Source organism: Poeciliopsis prolifica, unplaced genomic scaffold, assembly GCF_027474105.1.
Source record: "Poeciliopsis prolifica strain line A6 unplaced genomic scaffold, Auburn_PproV2 SCAFFOLD013, whole genome shotgun sequence".
NCBI classification, from domain to species: domain Eukaryota; kingdom Metazoa; phylum Chordata; class Actinopteri; order Cyprinodontiformes; family Poeciliidae; genus Poeciliopsis; species Poeciliopsis prolifica.
This window is the reverse complement of record NW_026562388.1, coordinates 7276991-7297583: the sequence shown is the minus strand read 5'-3', so window position 1 is coordinate 7297583 and position 20593 is coordinate 7276991. Positions and strand designations below refer to the sequence as shown.

At 37.0% G+C, this 20593-nt stretch overlaps 1 protein-coding gene across 4 annotated transcripts in view; it reads left to right on the top strand.

The window, feature by feature from the left end:
- The window catches only part of LOC129365226 (peroxidasin), a 41678-nt gene that overhangs the window by 8183 nt on the left and 12902 nt on the right, over positions 1 to 20593 (top strand). For 2 of the 4 annotated variants that reach the window (XM_055038295.1, XM_055038298.1), the window contains exons 3-14: positions 1583 to 1654; positions 5400 to 5471; positions 8311 to 8382; positions 9035 to 9106; positions 10821 to 10990; positions 13767 to 13884; positions 14534 to 14703; positions 16396 to 16668; positions 17021 to 17296; positions 19091 to 19366; positions 19647 to 19759; positions 20097 to 20253. In XM_055038295.1, the coding sequence (XP_054894270.1) occupies positions 1583 to 1654; positions 5400 to 5471; positions 8311 to 8382; positions 9035 to 9106; positions 10821 to 10990; positions 13767 to 13884; positions 14534 to 14703; positions 16396 to 16668; positions 17021 to 17296; positions 19091 to 19366; positions 19647 to 19759; positions 20097 to 20253 (1841 nt within the window). Of the gene's footprint in view, positions 1 to 623; positions 1655 to 5399; positions 5472 to 8310; positions 8383 to 9034; positions 9107 to 10820; positions 10991 to 13766; positions 13885 to 14533; positions 14704 to 16395; positions 16669 to 17020; positions 17297 to 19090; positions 19367 to 19646; positions 19760 to 20096; positions 20254 to 20593 lie in introns of all 4 variants that reach the window. The other 2 variants (XM_055038297.1, XM_055038296.1) reach the window with 2 other exon arrangements.

Genomic DNA, 20593 nt, shown 5'->3' with positions numbered 1-20593 from the left:
ATTGAGTGTATGATTCTCCAAAACAAAATTCAAAATACCACTTTCCCTTCAGAAGTGACCCATTTAATACAGCTCACTTTTGAATGTTGTAATTTAAGTATGAATACAGCCATGTTGGGGAGGTCTCAGAGGTCTGTTAGACAACATTATTGACAGATCAGGAACAATGTCATGGTGAAGCTTTAAACACTTAAAAGCAGTAGTTAAAATAACTTTAGAAAAATAACTGTTTTTTCTATTGTCTGACAATTATCTTTGTCAGATAATTTTTATTTTTTAATAATTGTATTTTGTGTGTTATAAATAAAATCTTTAGCAGCAGATCAGGTCTTCATTGCAACAATCTTTTCTGTTGGGTTCTCTTTCCTGTAAAAGCACCACATAATATTTATTTTTTTCCTGAAAAGGCAGGAAGTAGATTAAGTTGTTGTCAGAGCTAACACGTGATGTAAAGTAGATGGCACTGAGTGAATGTGTCCAAACCCAGTGTTACAATGCACCCCTCAAAAACGCAAAAATGTTGAATGTACCGCATTGTATATCATTTAGCCACCGTAAAGACAGAAAAGCACTTGTGTTATTTCCTGGACAAACTATTTTGCTCTTTTTTCTGACTTCTTCAGCTTGTTCTGTTGAGTTCTGTAATGGCTCCTCAAGGGAGTCGACCCCTGCTCTGTGTCAAGGATTTGTCCGTCAACAGGACAAAACAAAACTCTTGTCTCCAACTACCAAGATAAGTTCCTCATGTGGAACACTGGTTGTGTCTCTCCCCTAAATATTGTTACTTTCCTTGACTTTTCTGTATCTGTTATTTAAGTGTTTCACTTTTCTTTGGTAGTGATATGTCTTCATAGATGCTGTGATTGTGTAAGAACTGAAACACAACATGTTGTCCAAGAGTAATGAACCTGACAAGTTCATTTGACATTGCTAAAAACTGAATAGGAAATGAAACAATTGTGACACTAAGATAATCCACGGCCATTGTGCATTTTACCCCATTTATGACTTTAATTGCATCTGTTAATTAATCCTAATATGGTTGAACAGAGAGTGATGAGGTTGGAGAATGATGTGATGAGGGAGTTTGCAAATTAGAACAAATTTAATTTTTGCTGAGTTTTCTTGGTGCTACAATTACCTTTCATCATTGATGAGGGTTCTAGATTTTCAATTCTCTGTCCTCTACTATGCATGCAGGACACTTTTAGGTTGTTTGCAGTTCACACAGGCAATTGCATATAAGTGTCATACATCTGGAAAAATGAACAACCACAAAAAAAAAATACAAAAACAAAAAAAAAACAGATTTCATAAAAAATTGTAATTGAGCAGTGTCAGCGTTATCTATGTAACGACAGAAATGGTGATGCAATTTCAGAACGTTCTGAAATGTACTATGCACAAGGAAAAAAATAATAAATTCCTGTTATTAAATTAAATGAGCTTATTTTCTGGATTTACTTGAAGTCCAGAATAGGTTCTTTTGGAACATTTTGAATTCTTTGATGGTTTATCTTTACATTCAACAAGAGCAACTTCTGACAGCAACTAACTTTCACTCCCTGTTCTTCTTTCACAGCCTACTCAACAACAATCATATACGAAGGATTCCCAGGGGAGCGTTTGAAGACCTAGAAAACCTAAAGTATCTGTAAGTTTGCTGCATTTAATTTTGTTTTCTCATATGTTTAAGAGGGATGTTATTTATTGGTTCTAAAATGACACAAAACAAATTTTTGCTTAACCTTTTGAGTATTTCTTATCCAATTTTGCAGCTAAATTAACTCCTGGGAGAACCTGGTGATCATTGCGCCTGACTCTTTTTCATATATATCTATTTTTTTTTCCATGTGTGTTTGTGAAGAAGGGTATTGTTACAAATCATGCAGAATGTCATTTCAAAAATTATATGCTCTTATAAGCAAAATTCTTGCAGTGTTGCTGGAGGGAGGAGTAGCTTCATGAAAAGAGTTTTAGTTCAAAGTATTCTTATGCCAGCTGTGTCCTGAGCATATTATCTATCCTTTTTATGCATGTGCAGTCAAAGCGGTGGCGGCATCTTCTGCTTGGGGCAAAGAATGAGGAGAATGAGTCGCTTGCATGCTGTTGTGAAAAACGGCACTCCAGGACCCCGGGATCTCATTTTCTCATTTTAATTGGTTGGGGGCAGCAGAAGGAGGGGCTCGCACAGAGATCCATTCATGCAAGAACCACCATTGGGTACCAGACAGAAGGTTTTTATTTATAAGCATTCTAGAATGAAAGCTGGTCACAGGTTTTGGTATATTTATTGTTAATTTCACCAACTCTATATTTTTTATATGTAGCCTAATCCGATCTTGAATTCAAATTATACATTGTATTAAAAAGAAAAATCTTCTATAAATAAGTAAACTTTTTTTAATGAACATCAAGGAAGTGCTAACAATGTAACATCCTGTTTAAAACTGAGATAGAGACTCACTTTAGCTGCTACAACTGAGAGCTAGACCTTACAGCCATTTTGTACTTTTACTGTTTTTTGTTTTGGACCTGACTATATGTCAACTATGTGGTCATATTCAATTGATTAGAGTAGCATTGAAAGTCAATTTATTTCAGTAACTCAATTCATTAACTCAGACCAATTTAATGGATTAATTACACACAAACTGGGTTTTTAAGCATTTGTTTGTTATATTTTGTTACTTTTCTACTTTTAGCTGATGAAAACCCAACATTTAACATTAGAAAATTACAAAAAGACCAATTGAAAACATTTGAAACCAAAAATGTGTGCCTAATAAGATATAGAAGTAGCTTTTTGGAGTAATTTAACCTCACAAATAAGCCCCACTGGAATACTTAATCTAATTTACTGAAAAGTTGATCTGGATCATACATCAGCTTTTTAGTAACAAAAATAGTTGTTACTTCTTTTTGGCTGTGTTTCACTGAATACACTCTGAATATGAATTAGTATTGCTCTGACCCTGCTGGGGGGTCAGAGCTGGAACCAAGTAGTTGTGTCTGTTTACTGATCAGTTCAAGCTGAGTTATTTTTTACAAAACTGAATTTTGCTTTGGCTCCAAAGCAGACCACATTTAGGTGATCCATTTGACCTAAACAACTGAAATTAGATGCAATTAATGTTTGAGTTCAACTTCACAGCAGGTAGGAACAAACAAGAGGCTTGAGACAAGAGAGAATCAGCTTTTTTGTTTTCCTCTCCACTGGATTCCAATCAAGTGCCTACAGATTCCTTATGGTCCTTATTTGTAATTAAATCCTGCAGCTGTTTTATCACTTTTAATTAGGGAGCCCCTTCCCATCAAAACACAGCTGATCTGAGGACTGCACCGCTGCAGGGAGAGTTTTCAGATTGTTTTCTTTTACAGATGCTGTTTCCCATTAGAGAATCAAAAGCTTTCTTTTTTCCTTAGATGTAGAACTTTAAAAGTTTCACACTGTAGCAGTGCGTTGCGTTTGCATCCATTGTGGACGGTTATTTTTTTGTAGTTTATCAAACTATATTGTCTGAAAAAATTGAAAATGAAAAGTTAAGCATCTCAAAAATAACATTTTGAAAACAATTATTTTGTTGTTGGAACAATATTGTAAAATGTAATTTGTCTTCTGATTTAATGTCGGTGAAGAAACAAATTTCATTGGAGTTGTTGAAACATTCTCCAGACATTTCAATCTGATCTCTTTGAGCAACACACTTTTAGTTCATTAGTTAGTTGTTTAAGTTTACCTGCAACAAAGAGGAAAAGGTTGTAAGAGTGAAAAGCGACGGAAAGGCAGATTAATTGAATGCCAGGCAAGGCCATTTTTCGTGCTAAGTATCTTGTATTCTTGCTGGTTTTTAACCTAAAGTTAACCAGCAAGTGTAAATGTCTCACCACACTTTAAGTTCAGTCCGTTTATTTTCTTTATTTATGAATGTATTTTGAAGTTAGATTTGCAGATGTTGTTTATTTGGTCTTAACAATACGGTTGAAGTCTGTTGAATGTGCTGGACAGACATAGGTGGCTTTAAGTTCTTTTCAAAGTTGTAAGTTTAAGTCACAAAAATGGCTCATTTAATCCGAAATGGACAACTTGCTATTTAGTCTACCCACAGAAGGTTAAACTAGTCAATGGCGCTGCAGTCTGGGTGGCACTGTGGCTGCTGCTTGAATGACAGGCATTTTCACAATTTCTAATGTCTGTCTCAGATTTATGAACGTTGGGATAATTTGCAGCTGAGTCGTTCAAAAACATGATACAATGGTCCTGTATCTTGCTATTATGCATCTGTTTAACTATTTTGTTTGGTTATTTTTTACAGAGTGATTATGTTCAACCAAAGTTTAGCTCAAATTGTCTTGGTGGATTCCTGTTCTGTAAAATAACTCAGTTTTTTCTAATCTTGTTTTAATGGGGGGTTTATTTGTTGTTGTTTTTATTTAATTCTTGCTCTGGTGGAGATCTGCATTTCTCATTATATCCCGGGTTAAAATCATGAAGTGTGTGATGGGAGATGAAAGGATGCACAGCTGGAAGCTATTGCTTTTCTAGGCTCACATTTCTTTGACTTGTATTGCGGAAGAATAACATGCCCATGAGGAGGGCGGTTTGTCTTTCAGGGGCGCCTGGTGATCCTGAACATTGTGTTTATGATTCCAGTCTGTTCTACATTACTACATGGAGCTTGCAGCAAACATTTGACCCACGAAAATTTGTTATGCTTTTTATTACTTTGATCATTTCTCACATTTTTATTTGTTTTGGATATTTTGGTAACAATTTAGATCACTGAAAAGACAGCAAATGGTTTCCTTGTGATGCAGATATAGCAACTTGCTACGTATTCTGAGTGAGCCTGTTGTGCAACTCGGAGACTATTGAGTTTTCACTTCAAACTTTTTTGATTATTGATCCTGAGCAAAGAGTTTGCTGTAAAATGAAATATATTGAAATGTCTACATAATACATACCATAAATGTTTGTTATATTAATTTGCAAGCAAGAAAAATAAGCAATTGATCAGCAAGGACAATTGGTATATTTGTAATTATACCAATTGACAATTGGTATAATTGTCAATTGACAATAATTGTCAAAGGACAATTGACAATTATTGAGCCTTTTACAATTTCTCTTTATTCTTCAGCCGTTTGCCTTACATGTTTACAGAAAGATAGTGGCTTTTTCATTGTAGGCAAACAGCATTGGGTTAGATACATTTGTGTAAAGGTTTTTAATTTATCACTAGTAGTAAAAACCATTGTGAAAGTTGCTCTATTTAATTTTTTGGGGCAAATTAAGTTATTTTTATAACATGCTATAGGACTCAATACTTTTTCTCTATAAATAGAGAAAATTAAGATGTGTGAGTGTTACTAATGTCACTGATTATCTCTCCTTTCAGCTATTTGTACAAGAATGAAATCCAATCAATTGACAGACAAGCATTTAAGGGCCTTGTCTCTCTTGAGCAACTGTAAGTGACCGAGTTCTTCATTCACCTTTTCTATTTGCTCGCAGCGTTCTGCCTTCTTATACCCATTAGTACATGGCTTGACCCCTCTCCCCTCTTCTGAGGATCTCTGTAAAGAAAACCCAAAGCCTGGCAAAGCTGACATGCTTATGAGTCATACAGTGCATAAATCAAAGCATGTTCTTTACTTCTTAGGTTGTAGATGGGCATCATGCTGCTACATGCGACGGCACTTTTCCATTTTTGTTGCCACTATGCATGCCATTTGTGCACCTGACCTTTGTCTGCTGTGCTGTGACCCACTTTGACTCTCTCTGCATGAGTCGCATGGTGATCATGACAGCTTTGCCCCGACCCCTCTGAAGCTTTAAAACTTAATATGTCGCCGTGTTGTGCTGCAGCCAGGAGCGCTGTAGAACAAAGCTTTGACCCACGTCTGTCTTCTTGCTGCAAAAGTCGTACATTCCCTGTGATTTGCTATAATTTTGTGTGTGTGTGTAATTTCTTTCTAGATAACCATGCATAACGTGAGCTTTGTTTGTGTGATAAAGTTCAACTGTTTCCCATAAGTCCTGAACATTGCACAGTTTTGTAGCGATGTACCAATCCACTTTTTTTCTTTTGATACTAATACAGATATCTGAGGCTCAGTATCGGTTGATGCTGATCCAATACTGCAAAACATCTCAGGCACATTGTCACCATACCCGATCTAGAACTTCATTCAATATTGGGACCGAAATGGTTGTTAATATCGGATTGGTGCATCTCTACAATTTGGGGATTTGGATATTCTTGAACTAATGCTTGAAGCCGGCTGTTAAAGAGAAGTAACTAGAAGTCCAAACTGGGATGTTGCTTGGAAAAAATATAATTCTTACATTTAATTAAATTTTTATGTTGTCTGCAGTTAGTGGGAAGCTGAGATTGTATGTTTTTATTTATGTTTCAGTATGAATTGTGATTCAATGCATTAATAATAGTAAAAACACATCCTAATCAACTTGGCTACAATGTGAAATCATGATTGGACTTTAAATCCCTTTAGATCGCTGTGTTCAAATTAATTCACCACACCTGATTTCTGTTTCCTGTTTTGGGACGCAAAAAGCATGAATGAATAAGTTTTAACCCCACAAAGGTTTGAGAAAAACAGAAAATGAATTTGTTCTTATTATATTTGCAGTAAAATACAATAATCCTCTTAATTTAGTCGCAAACAAATTGAACTCAGTGTAATGCAATATATATTTTAGTGGGTCATCTTAACAATAATTTTTATGTGCTGTGCCCTTTCTTAACTCAATCAACAACAAATAACCTGTGTAATAAAATTAATTTTCAGTGTCAGACCAAGCAGCTGGGTTGAATTTCCCCCAATAAAGGAATACATTATGTGTTGGTGGCAAGTTGTAAATCCCAGTAATTCTATTAAAACACATGCCGAGGCATGAAGTCTCATTGTTCTGAATGAGGAGCATCACAAATCAGTGGTTGATGATTCTCCTGTGATTCATAAGTGTCTAAGCCTCATGCCTGATTTGCTGTCAACAAATGCAGTGGCTTTGGCTTGTATCAGCATAACCTGATGATTTATGGCCAGTAATGAACTAGGCCTAAAAGAAATTTATCATGGCTTTACTCTCTGATCTCTGACGTTTAAAAGGTCCTTTGTTGTCTTAGTTTGCTTTTCTGCTGCATTCGTGTTGACTCCCAGGTGAAAGCAATCCCAATTTGAAACCTTATTGATTATTTTTATCCAACTGTCTTGATTTTTTTCTGCATTTATATTTTGTCTCTCCAATCTGAGAAAATGCAGATGCAATGCTGATTTTAGTATATTGTAGTTCTCTAAACAAAAGCCTTAATTATTTGTTCCTTTTTCTATAAACATTTTTAAGTAGATCACATTTTACTAACTCGCATTACAAATGAACTGAATTTGACTCTATTGCATTCTAATTGGGACAAACTCTGGACTGCATGATATTGGATCTGAATCCAATAATCTGATGTTTTTAGTGGATTGTATTAGGTAATTTGGGAAGATTTTAGTTGAATTTGGTCAAATCGGATTTCATATCATATGAAAAAAAAATTCAGCTGTTTGACATGCAAAGTACCCTCAGCTACTGCTTGTGTTTGAAATATGCAAAACAAAAAATGATTAGATTTTTTTTTCTCTTACATTCTGTTTATATAATACATAATTTTACTGTTTTATTGACCACTGCTTCATATTACGGAATTGAATAAAATTAGACATAATTATGAATTTACTCATTTGTCTGCATGACTCATCTAGCAGGTATGAATGCAGTGGTGATAGCAAACCTTTTCCTTAACCAGAGCTGAAGTTTGCTAAAAAGGCACTTGAGTTACTTTAGAGTGAGAAGAAATATTTTTCATTAGACTACAGAAACCTAACATTTACAGTAACTGGTTACTGAGCATAACTATTTAAATATCACTCACACAAATTAAAACATCCAAATAGAAAGGACCCAGAATTAGTTGCTTTGACCTCATCTCAAGTGTTTGTCAGAATCCTTACTTAAATTGCATACTTCAGACATTTTCTCTAGAAAATGTTCCACGTTTACTTCCTTGAATTTAAAATTGGACCCTTAAATTTTAAACATAAATATGTCACAAATGCCTACATGTAGACTCCTGCAGTCTGCCAAGATCCACAGTGCCATTTTCTTCATAGTTATTTCTGACACACAATTGTCCAAACCTGTCCCCACCCTGCCCTCACCCATTCCATTCCATAGAATAATGTAACATTTTATAATCATAAAACCTGAAATGCCTATTTGCACACTTTGTTCTGTTTCAGCTACCTGCACTTCAACAGCATTGATTCTTTGGAACCGGAATCCTTCAGCCATCTGCCGAAGTTGGAACGACTGTAGGTGCACTCTGTCTCACCTTTTTGCCAAAATTCATAAAATATATTTAGTTCAGACACAAGTATAGTTAAAATCTGCTCTTATGAATCAGTAAACTGTTATATTAACTGTTACTAGGTTTATGAGATTTTGTTTATTTAGCTAGATGCAATAATTAGCAAAGTTTTATGAAACTCCTTCTCTTGTCCCTTATGCACTTAATCATATGTTAGGTTCTTGTTTCATTTTTTAAACCTGGTGTATTTGCACTTGCAGCCTTGAGTCCATGTAAATAGATAGAACACCTGCAGGGAAGAAAAAAAAAGGAATAGGGGAAGGAAGAAATTCCCAGGTGCGTAGTTGAGCCATTGTTGGGGAAGATTTCCATGGACACAGTCAAAGCAGAGGCAAGAAAGATCTTTGAATCAGTTTCCTGAAAGGAAGGATACAGAAATGTGTGGCAAATTGATCAAAAAGTCTTGCATATGCAGGAAAATGCTTTGTTGTGTCTACGGTGGAAAAAATGTTTGATGGCACTGTTATCTGGAAGGACAATGATATTTGTCCTGTGTTAAAAACACAAAATTAAGTCACCAAAAACAACATCCTTTCTCCACACGTCCTGTTTTATTGCCCACTTGTTCATTTTCCTGTTTTCTGTCTCCCTGTCAGGTTTTTGCACAATAACAGAATAACACAGCTCATCCCAGGAACCTTTGCTCATCTTCAGTCCATGAAACGATTGTAAGTGCAAAGAATTCTAAATAAAAATACATAATACATCTTTAGAGCAAACAGATTGTTAAAATGACAGCATCTTGATGATTATATTCTCCTGAAATATGGCTTTTTTTTTTATCTTGACGCCAGCTTTTTCTATGACTGAGTTTTATCTCCTGAGGAGAAATCAGATATTCAGCTCTTGTTTAAGTGTTCTTGTTCCTCTTTTCCCACTCATAAATTTACTTCTAATGTTTGATAAATCTTCTGGAGAGACTGACTTTGCTGTGATTTTGGCTTTTGATGTAGGAACATATAAACAAAATTAGACTGTGAAAAATTATTGAAAACCTCAAGAGCTTGTTCATCAAAACTTCTTGAGTGTAAATCATCTTTTTTAGGTGACACATTGTAGTAAAGCTGAACCAGAAAAGGAGACCAGTTCTCACAGTGAGAACAATCTGTCCCAGTCTCTTTCTGGTGGGCCCCACTGTTTGCACTGAGCTGGGTTTGGTGGTGCCAGACACACTGTAGTTCATGAAGTGTCACAAAGGAATGTTTTTAACCCTGCTGCACACAGTTAAGGTGATCACAGGTCGACAGCTCTGAGGTGCATGTGTGACTGGATTGAAATCAAAACTGCTCAGGCTGCATGTCGAGGTGTTCTTGGCCACACGTGATGTTATTATTATAAAACTGACACAGTTTTTCATTTGGTTCAGTATAAAACTGAACCAAATGAGCAGATTGCCTTTTACTAGGCGACAAAATTTCCACTCTGATTTTTTAATTTTTTTTTTTTTTTTAGTGTGTGCTGTCTATAAAGCCTGACTTATGTATGATGCAGTCAAAGTAAAACCTTTGGTTTTGTATCCCGCTGAGCAACATACCTGAAACTAATCATATACCTCTTGAGACTTCAGTCAGTATTAATACCATGCATAACCCCGATTTAGGCCTTAACTTAAATTATATAGGCCTGTTTGCCTGTCCTTTAAACAGGTAAACAGTTTTTTCTCGTGGGCCCCGCTGTGTTTGGAAATCAGGCAAAAAGCCTGCTCTAACAGTGATCTAAACTTCAGGCTCTACCATATATTGTCAAGCCGAAGTCGAACTATCGATGCACTGTCACGTTCATTTTCAACCACATCCTTCAAAGACAAGCTCCTATGAACCCTCTCCTGCTGCAGTACATGCCATGGTGTTTTTGTCATATGTATGATTTACAACTGTATAATAAACACAACGATCAAGACTTAAAGGAACAACTTTTACGAGTTGGCAACTTCGAATGAGGAAGAAATAATGACTACTGAGCTGCAACATCTTATTTTACTTTTAATTTTGTTGGAAGCCAAAGAAAAATAATAGAAGGTGTTGATGGGATTTTCTCCTGCAGCATCGTATCAGAAGTGAGCAGGGGGACTTTATTGTGTTGATTCATCAAGACATACTTCCTCATGGCCCTCAGACCATTGCTTGTCAAAAATATCCATGCTGCTCTCATGCTGATGAAGTCTATTATAATCATAACTTTCAACCACTTTGATTTTATTGATAATTAGGGTCTAACAGCATCCGTTTCTGCAAACAATTCAACTGAAATGAGATAATAATGAACAAAAAACACCTACATATGTTTGAGTCACATAAAGATGTGTATGCATTTATCTGTGATGTTTCCAGGGACCATTTTTACGTCTTCTGATTTGCTCTTTGCTTGTGTCCATGTTTGTAGGCGGCTGGACTCTAACGCTTTAAGCTGTGACTGTGAGCTGCTGTGGCTGGCCGACCTGCTGAAGCAGTACGCCGAGTCAGGAAACGCCCAGGCTGCTGCCACCTGCGAGCATCCCAGTCGACTACAGGGCCGATCAGTGGCCACCCTCACTGCTGAGGAGCTCAATTGCGGTACAGACAGAAGAAAATATAAATACTTTATTTTGATTGTTTTAAAAGTCTCTTAATGTTGCTTCTTCAAACCAGCTATTAGCCCTTTGTGGCATTAATGTTTTCACCTCAGTGGAATTTTGTAACACCTGGGAAAAAGTATCCATAGTCTTTGAACTTCATGACATTTTATTATGGTACAACCACAGAATTCAGTGTATTTTTACAAAATGAAAAATAAATATCTGGATTTGCAAAGGCGGGAGAGAAAGAGTGCCAGTAGAGGTCAATAAAATGGTGCTTGCTTAATTTTGAAACTGAGAAGAAAAAAAGTTAATCTGGTCAATAAAGTCATGTATACAAACAGAGATGTAAAAATATTTACAGTTTATGTAAGCACTGGTGCTTTTGGGGACCGAATACCGCTGGTCCACAGAAATGTATTGGGTCTAAGCTAACTCAACTTCTCATGCAAAATTTCATTGCAACTTCCGTCCAATTTGTTTTTATCTTTCTTTAACATTTACTAAAGTAATTGTTTAGTACATACAGACAATAGCTTAGCCTTCCTTCCTGCTAGCAGCACCTGTGTTGAGTCATGTATAAACTGCATAATCTATGCACACACTGCAGAAACATACACCTACGGGTGTACGTTTCTGTTCTTTGTCTTAGCTCTGCAGCTGTTTTGCTCCTGGAAAAATCTACCCAGCTGGAGGAAATGTCAACCTGTGGTCACTGCAACAACAAGCATATGTTTACTTTATCACTGAGAGGGGATAAGAGTTTATCTTATTTTGTTTCTTAAGTATAAAGGATATTTGCAGCACAAAAATTAAATTTAATAAGCGTATGCAATGTTCCTACTAGGTCATGAGAAGTTTGAAAAAACATGGACTGTGCATAGGTATTTTTTTTTTAAGTTTGTCAAAGAAAGAAATGGAAACATATCAAAATGTTATAAAGACATCAAAAATATTTAATTAATTAAATTCTGAAGAAGTCAGTCTGAATTGGAAAATGTGTAGAAACCCTTGACATAGACAAACATCTGCATTCATACTTGTGACAGAAGTCCCACTACTTCTAGCTGTACTGCAATCTAGGCATTAGACAAGCTCTTTCATTTGAACCTTTCAATCAACTTGCTTAAGTTTTACACTTACAAAAGGAATGTCAAATTATTTGTTGAGTAGGGATGGTTTTTGCTTTTATGTAAAAGCAATAATTATTTATACTGTTGCTAACTTACTATACATTGAAGTTATCTAATAATAATCTCTACCATTTATTTTCTATTTTATCTTAATTCTCAAACCTAAGCAAAGACAAGAAATAACTCTCACATCAATGAATATTAAGTGCTAATTTGCAGAATACTAAATGTTTTTGATGTTCTGTTCTTTCTAGAATTGACAATGGAAGTATAGCAAGCTATTGGATGGTTAGTGATCTGTTTTCTAATTTGTCTGTTTTGGATGAGATAATAACAGTAAGTTTATTCACACTTCTATGCAATAAAAGTGGAAAAGAAAAGTCCTTATTTAGTCTGATTCCATGCAGGCTCCAGAACTAAATCCACTTGTTATAAACCTGTATTTTCTCCAGCTCCCTCTAAATCCCTCAGTCTGAACCAGGCAACTGTATCTTAACCACAGTTTAATCACAGCAAATAACTTTAATGGCCTTAACATGCCCACTCCTGCCCACTGTAGCCCTCCCTCTCCCTCACATCCATCAAAAGAATGTCTTCCTGAAAACATGGTGAAAGTCATTCTACACTTCTCTCCATCAGTCAGTTCCTTCACGGTCCACTTCAGACCATGTAAGCAGGGTGGTATGCTGTCTAGTAAGAGGTGCAGTCCAACTTCCATCCCTTTGGAGTTCAGTATTTACGGTGTTTGTGCATTGATTGACCTACTGACCTATCCATTGGTGGATGCAAAACTGTCGTCATCACAGTGGTTGTTTGTGTGAGAACTTTGGAGGAAACTACTTAAAGGAGTTGCTTGTGATCTGAATTGGTGAGCAGACGCTGTGAAAGTGTCTGCTCAGCTCCCACAGGGAACTGAATCTCCCATTGGGACATGGGAAATGTTCTTGTTTGTTGCTTCTGTGTGTCTTAGATTTCACATGCTTGTGGTGACCATTAATCCAGATCACCACTGAGTACAGGAAGTACATCCTGTCAGAAACTTCTGGAATTTGGCCTCTGAATTAGCGATTCTTCCAACAGATCTGGTTCAACAGAGGCTCGGGACAGTTGTGGTAAGAAATAAGCTTACCATATGTTGTTATGGAAAATTAATATGAGATACATTATCTCCTGTTGACACAATATCAGCAATCTTTCTGGGGATGCGGTTGTTCCTGCCCTTCACCCTATGAATGGCTATGAGGCTGTTTCCAAACAATTTGGGTTTGTCAATCTGCACATAGGAATTATTCTTAGAAAATGAAGAAAATGGCAAGAAAAGACCTGAACTCCACACAACTGTGAGCACAATGTCCTTCAGATGGGAGAACGTAGAGTGGAGATGTTTGGCTGGACTGCAGATTTATATATATGAAGAAAACCCAACACAGGATATCAGCACAAACACACCCACGCCAACTTTTTTGTTTTGGTTCGGAGACACAAGACCTGTGCAGTTTAAAGCCATTAAACTGACTGAACTTTTCTGTATATCACTGTATTATTAGGTTAACAAAAATGTGAAGTCAAGTTACATTCAAAGCATGGACTTTGATTTGTGTAATTGTCATTAATTTTTCTTATTGAATTTTGTCGTTGCAGAGGTACCAAGGATCACCTCAGAGCCCCGGGATGTCGATGTCACATCAGGAAACACTGTTTACTTCACCTGTAGGGCTGAGGGAAACCCCAAACCTCAGATTATCTGGCTCAGGAACAAGTAAGATTTATCCAAACCTTAAAAAGATCAATTAAAGGAACTGAGATCAATTATACATGTTAGTTTTAGAAAACTAACATGCAACTACATTTAAAAAAAAATATATTCTGTCATAGTGATTAATGTATTTTTTATGGATTATTGGAATGTTGAAATGTTTGTTTGTTTCTCACAAACCTTTCTGTTGTCTACTTGTCTAAGATTTTATTGCACTTTTAGCTTGGCAGAAGGATGAGAAGAAAAAGGAGACATTCAACAAACAGGCTGCAGTTGGGAATAAAACTCAGGACAAAGAAAAATATGGCCTCTGTAAATGTTGTTCATTGGCTACGTTTTTGTTTCGAACAATAATGTACAACTGAAACTGAAAGTAAATAACTCTGCAAATTGATGATGACCAGATTATTTAGATGTTTATATCAAAGAATTAACACACGTTGTAAGTTATGTTTACCATATCCAATACTTGATATCTTTCACTTCCCTCAACTCTCTTTTATATTTTGTTCCATTGAGAATAACAGATTCTTTTTGGGAATATTTTTGTAAATCAAATAACATTACAAGAACACAAAAAAATACAGTCTAAAACTATCCAACCATTTAGAGCAAACCATATTTGCATGTTTTTTGTTTTGTTTGTTTGCAGCAATGCTTTAAATATGCGAGATGACAATCGTCTGAACCTCCTGGAAGATGGGACATTGATGATTCAAGACACCAGAGAGACTGACCAGGGAGTTTACCAGTGCATGGCCAAGAATGTAGCTGGGGAAGTCAAGACTTCAGAGGTCACTCTTAGATACTTTGGAGCCCCCTGTAAGTGCACTACTTTCCTTTCTCTATCAGCTTGTTATGCAGTTTCCTGCATATTCTCATAGAAGTTGAATACAGGCTCATTGGAGAGTAATTACATCAAACAAACTCCAGTATAACGCAGGGATGTGAGTTTGTGTTGGAAAATCTGGCTAATGTCGGCATGGTTACTTTGATATGACTTGTTGACCATTTGATTGTAGCATATTCTGGTTAATTATGTTACCAAATTTACCTAACAGAGGCATATTTTGAAAATGGGTATATAAAAAAACCAACAACAAGCTCTTCTCTGTCCTCTATCAAGAGTAAAGTGAGCGAAGAAAGTCAAATGACATAGACAAACTGGAAACCGATGTCCCTGCCCCGGTCCCTGTCCTATGAATGTAATTTAGAAAAGTGAAGAAGGCTTGATTTAGAAGCAAAAAAACAGATTTGATTAACAAGCTGCATTAAATCCAGGTTGTCCACATAAAGGTAGGATGGGATTTTTAAACAGTACATCAACAAATGGTATCAGGAGTTGGGTTCTGGTAGAGAATATTTGCAAACATCACTTTTAAAAGCTGTGACTTGGACCCCAAGCCAATACTTAAGATTGAATCAAGACATAAATTCTGTGCATTTAAAAAAATGTTTTTTAAGGAGGACATCTACAATTGCCAGGCATAAATCTCCTTACCAATAAAAGTCTGATTAATGCATCTCTAAATAATTCTTAACTATAGATGAAGAAGTGTCTTTCAAAAGAAAAACATTTTAACTTTATGGAGACTTCTTGTGTCAAAAAATAAATAAATATGAAGCAAAAAAAACTGATAACAGAATATTTTTGTGGATGTTTTGGTTGAAACTGAGTCCATCAGACGTTTCTTAGAACTGATGTGCATTTCCTGTCTGTGTGATGGTAAACCACATATTCTTTGCTGCAAACATATTTTCCTCATTCCACTGCAATCACTGACCAAATAAAGATACATATCCACTGGATTTTCTTTCAATAAACATTGAAAACTGTTTGGTATTTGTCAGGTTGTTTTCAGTTTTGAGTCAATGAACACAAAGGTGGTCTTTACAACCCAGTTTTCTAGAACTTTTAAAGTTGTTGCCAACAACAAATACATCACTGTTTTGGTTGATTAAAATGTTTTATGCTGTCTTTCACAACTTGAACACTGAGTTAATTTTTGTTTCGCTTCAGTTGGAGGTTTTTTTTTGTTTTGTTTTGTTTTTACATACTGTGGAGTTAAGTAGTTTAGAAGCTTAACATTTATACCCAAATACTGAAGAGTGTTGAAATGTGAAAATTGTACCAAAGTTCAAGCGCAATGCAGGCCAATATTACCTGATACTCATATTGTGGCTGATATCACAATTATTTCCGATATCAATATTGGATCAGGAGAGCATGGACCTGATCCAATATTGGATCAGCATGGATCTCATCAGTGTAAAACTCTCTGGTTCTAGATTTAGCTTGGTATTTAGCTTCGTTAAGTAACAGGTTGTTGCAATTTGTATTTCTATTGATTTTTGTAGTATTTGGAACAGAAAAAACTTTGCCCTACCAAAACATAATTCTGTCATCTGCAAAGAAGAAAACATTTTGTAATGTCAATGAACTTTGTAGAGCTTAGTGAAGTTATCTTGATCCTCATTTCAACTTTACTCCTCCCTCTTCTCTTATTCTTCCAGCCCGGCCAAGTTTCGTCATTCAACCCCAGAACACGGAGGTGCTGATGGGTGAGAGCGTGACCCTGGAATGCAGCGCCACTGGTCAGCCACAGCCAAGAGTCACATGGACGAAGGGTGACCGCACGCCGTTGCCCAGTGATACTCGCATCAACATCACTCCATCTGGGGGGCTTTACATCCAGAATGTTGTCCGAGAGGATGGAGGTCTATACACATGCTTCGCCTCCAATAATGTGGATACCATACATGCTACAGCACGCATCATTGTCCAAGGTAAAGCTTTTCAATTTAGGTTTCTATTAGTGTAAATGTTTTGTTTTTTTGTGTTTTTTTTTTACTATATAAATCCTAAATGTTGTGTTATTCACACAAAAACATTCATCAGTCTCACAAAAACTAAGCTAAATTTAATTAATCACAATTCTTATAAAAACAAACAGGGGATAAACTTAAATTCATTCCAAATATTCAATACAATCTAAACCCAACATAGGTGTGTCATCTTGACAGAGGAGTAGTTTTTGTAAATTTTTTAAAATATTTGGAAAATCTTATTTTTGTTAATAGTTAAAATGATCTGCATGAAAATGTCATGTTGTTTTATTTTGTCTCCTATTTTGAACAGCGACTCCCCAGTTTACCGTCACACCACAGGACCAGTCAGTTTTGGAGGGTAACACAGTGGATATTCCCTGCGAGGCGAGCGGTTACCCAGAGCCGGTCATTGTCTGGACTCGAGGCGGAAATGTACTTCCTTCTGACCGACGACATACGATTCTGCCTGCTGGTACCTTCCGTATAACTCGTGTTGCGACCCACGACGAGGGCCAGTATGAGTGTGAGGCAGTGAGTCCTGTGGGGACAGTGCGCGCAACTATGCAGCTCAGCATTGAGCAAAGAGGTGAGAAACTAAGAGGATCAGATCACTGAATAACATGAAAATGTTCCCAGATCTCATAGTACTCTGACACAGTGCAACATCATCGGTGTACATGCAAAAGAGAAACCTGGTTTTCTCAGAGATTTATCACATATTTCACTGAATCTAACAGAGGTACAGCTTTCACTCTTAAGCACACTACTGACCTACTCACCACTAAAGTGTGTGCAAATTGTTGATTAAACCTGAGTGTGAACAGAGCAACACACTCTGGTGTGATTGCGTGTTCACACCAGAGTACCTGTGCTTGTCAAAAAGGACCAAAAATTACAATGTCTACCTCAATTTGACCAACTTGATGAGTCATCTTTCTGTAAATTAGGCACTATATTGACAATGGGTGGATTTATCTTTTTGTGAAATTTTTGTAACCCTGGCTGGCCAGCCTCACCACAGAATACCAGTACTTTTAATCCATCTTGCCAGATCCATGAGCATTTCTCCTCACTTTTTCTACTCGTCAATAAATCCCCATGTAAGTCTTTACTGTATGAATGACAATTGAAGGTGGGCACTGTTGTTACTACTTTCCCTTCAGTTGACCATTATGTTATGCATTAATGCCTGAGTTAGATATTCCAAACATTATGCAATTACTGTTTGGAAAGTTTTGGCTGCATTCTCAAATGTTTTGTACTAACTTTTTCTCTTTCATGCTTTTTTTTTTTCTCAATACTTCTCAATTTTGAGGCACAAAAATGAATTTAACGATTGAAATCATATGTCTTTTTATGGTTGGCTTAAGAAGTTTGTGTACCGGTTAAAAAAACAAACTCAGCTGAAGTGATGGACTTGATTGCTCGGTATTACAATGCCTTCTATGTTTGCATGGCTTTTTCCTCGCAGTATAAGCAATTCAGTTTTATGTGTAGCGGAGCTTTATTGCCTCCTGTGAACATGATTTCATTGAGTGTGCAGCTGAAATTACAGGCCCGACATAACACAGGAAAGCATGGCAGCCTGTAATCCTGAGATGACACCATGTTTTTCCATGTAGTAATGGCTGTTAACATGGCTTAAAGTACATGCTGCATAATGGCTCCTCAGTGTTTAAGGCGGGGTGTCGGACCACAACCCTGGTGGCAGAGTATGACAGCTGCTGTTCAGCTCCAAACAATGCTGAGAGATGAACAGTAAGATGAGAAAGTGAATCTCATGGGAACTGTCAAAGAATTTCACATTTTGATTTTCTCATTACGCTCATTACAGTTTTTCTGCAGTCTTAACAGTTTGTGCGCAGCTGTGCTCTGAAAATCAAATAAAACACTCCCAGCTGCAGAAATGTTGTGTCCTTTTCGTTTTAGTGAGTCATATGTTTCAGCTAATTAAAGTCAGGCTTGTACAAAATGTCATCTGTGTGCGCGTGTGCGTGTGTGTGTGTGCGTGTTCGTGTGTGTGTGAGTGTGCACTTTTGTGGGGTTTTTTTTCTCTTGCTGAAATATGAGAGAAGTAAAGGGGGGGATGATGAAGACAGTTTAGATTGTGAAAAATTTGACAGTACAGCATGACACAAAGATTAACAATGGTCTACAGTCTCCGGTGGTGAGTGAACCATTGATTTACAGGCTTTTCCAAAACTCACAATCTCTCCCTCCTTTGGGGAATCAGATTTTCAAGAATTATGTAAACGTTCTGCATCACTTTGTAAAAAAAAATAAAAATAAAATCCACAATGTGTTACATTTATGCATTATCTATCTACAACATGAATATTATTAAATATAATATATTTTTCCATTCTTCTCTCTTATGCAGCAGCCCCCCAGTTCACGGTAACGCCACAGGACCAGTCAGTCTTGGAGGGTAATACGGTGGATTTCCCCTGTGAGGCAAGCGGTTATCCAACGCCACTGATCATATGGACTCGAGGTGGAAGTCCTCTTCCCTCAGACCGCCGCCATGTCATCCTGGCTTCCGGTACGCTCCGCATCACTCGGGTTGCTGCACACGATGAGGGCCAGTATGAATGTGAGGCGGTGAGCACGGTGGGAACGGTCCGCACCGCTGTGCAGCTTAGCATCGAGCAAAGAGGTGAGAAACTTGAAGAAAAAAAAAATGTATTACACAAAAATTTGCAGGATTGCCTCCTCACAGGTCTTTTGCTATACAGAAGCCATGTGTTGGAACAATCACACTGAAATAAAAGTACAATTTTCATTAATATGGCCTGTGGCCATGAAACCCTATTTTCTTCCTTGTGGTGGCCCATTGCAAAATGCTCTGTATATATGAATATATACTTTCCTATGTTGGGCTGTGGTGCAAAATTATTAACTTGCATGTGTGTGTGTGTATGTTTTAACTTATTCAGTAACGCCTGTTTTCACAAATGCTCCAAGGGACCTGACTGTGGAGTCTGGTCAGGATGTGCAGATTCCCTGCAGTGCTCAGGGCCAGCCGCGCCCGGTCCTCACCTGGAACAAGGTTAGACAAGCACAAACACCAGAAAAAAAAAAAAGACTCAACCATCATTTGCTTCAACCAGTTTTCTATTGCTTTTATGGAAGTGGAGTTAATTGAGTGTTGGTGCCCGGTTTTCACTGAGAACAGGGAACCTATTTTACATGCCCTGTGCACCACTGCCCTGCATTTTTGTTGTGCCCCAAGAAATGGATAATGTCATTTGTTTTGATTGGTTAGGGGACAGCAGAAGAAAGGGAAGGAAGACATTAACACAAGAACCACCACTGCTCTTAAGACTGACTGTATTTGACCTTGGAGCCATCAGATCCCTGATCTTCTCAGTTGCTCTGTCTTTTAGGATGGTGTTCAGATAACAGAGAGCGGCAAGTTCCACATCAGTGAAGAAGGTTACCTGGAGGTGAAAGATGTTGGCACAGCAGATGCTGGACGCTACGAATGTGTTGCCCGGAACCCCATTGGATACCAGGCTGCTCGAATGGTGCTTACAGTCACAGGTAAAAAAAAAAAAAAAAAAAAAAATATATATATATATATATATATATATATATATATATATATATATATATATATATATATATATATATATATATATATATATATATATATATATATATATCAACCAGACATTGTCGTAGTGGAGAAACATCAGAGGAAAGCCATTGTGGTAGATGTAGCAATACCAAGCGATTGCAACATCAGAAAAAAGGAGCACAAAAAACTGGAGAAATACCAGGGCCTCAGGGAAGAACTGGAGAGGGTCTGGAAGGTGAAGACCACAGTGGTGCCTGTGGTCATCGGGGCCCTCGGGGCAGTAACCCCCAAACTGGAGCAGTG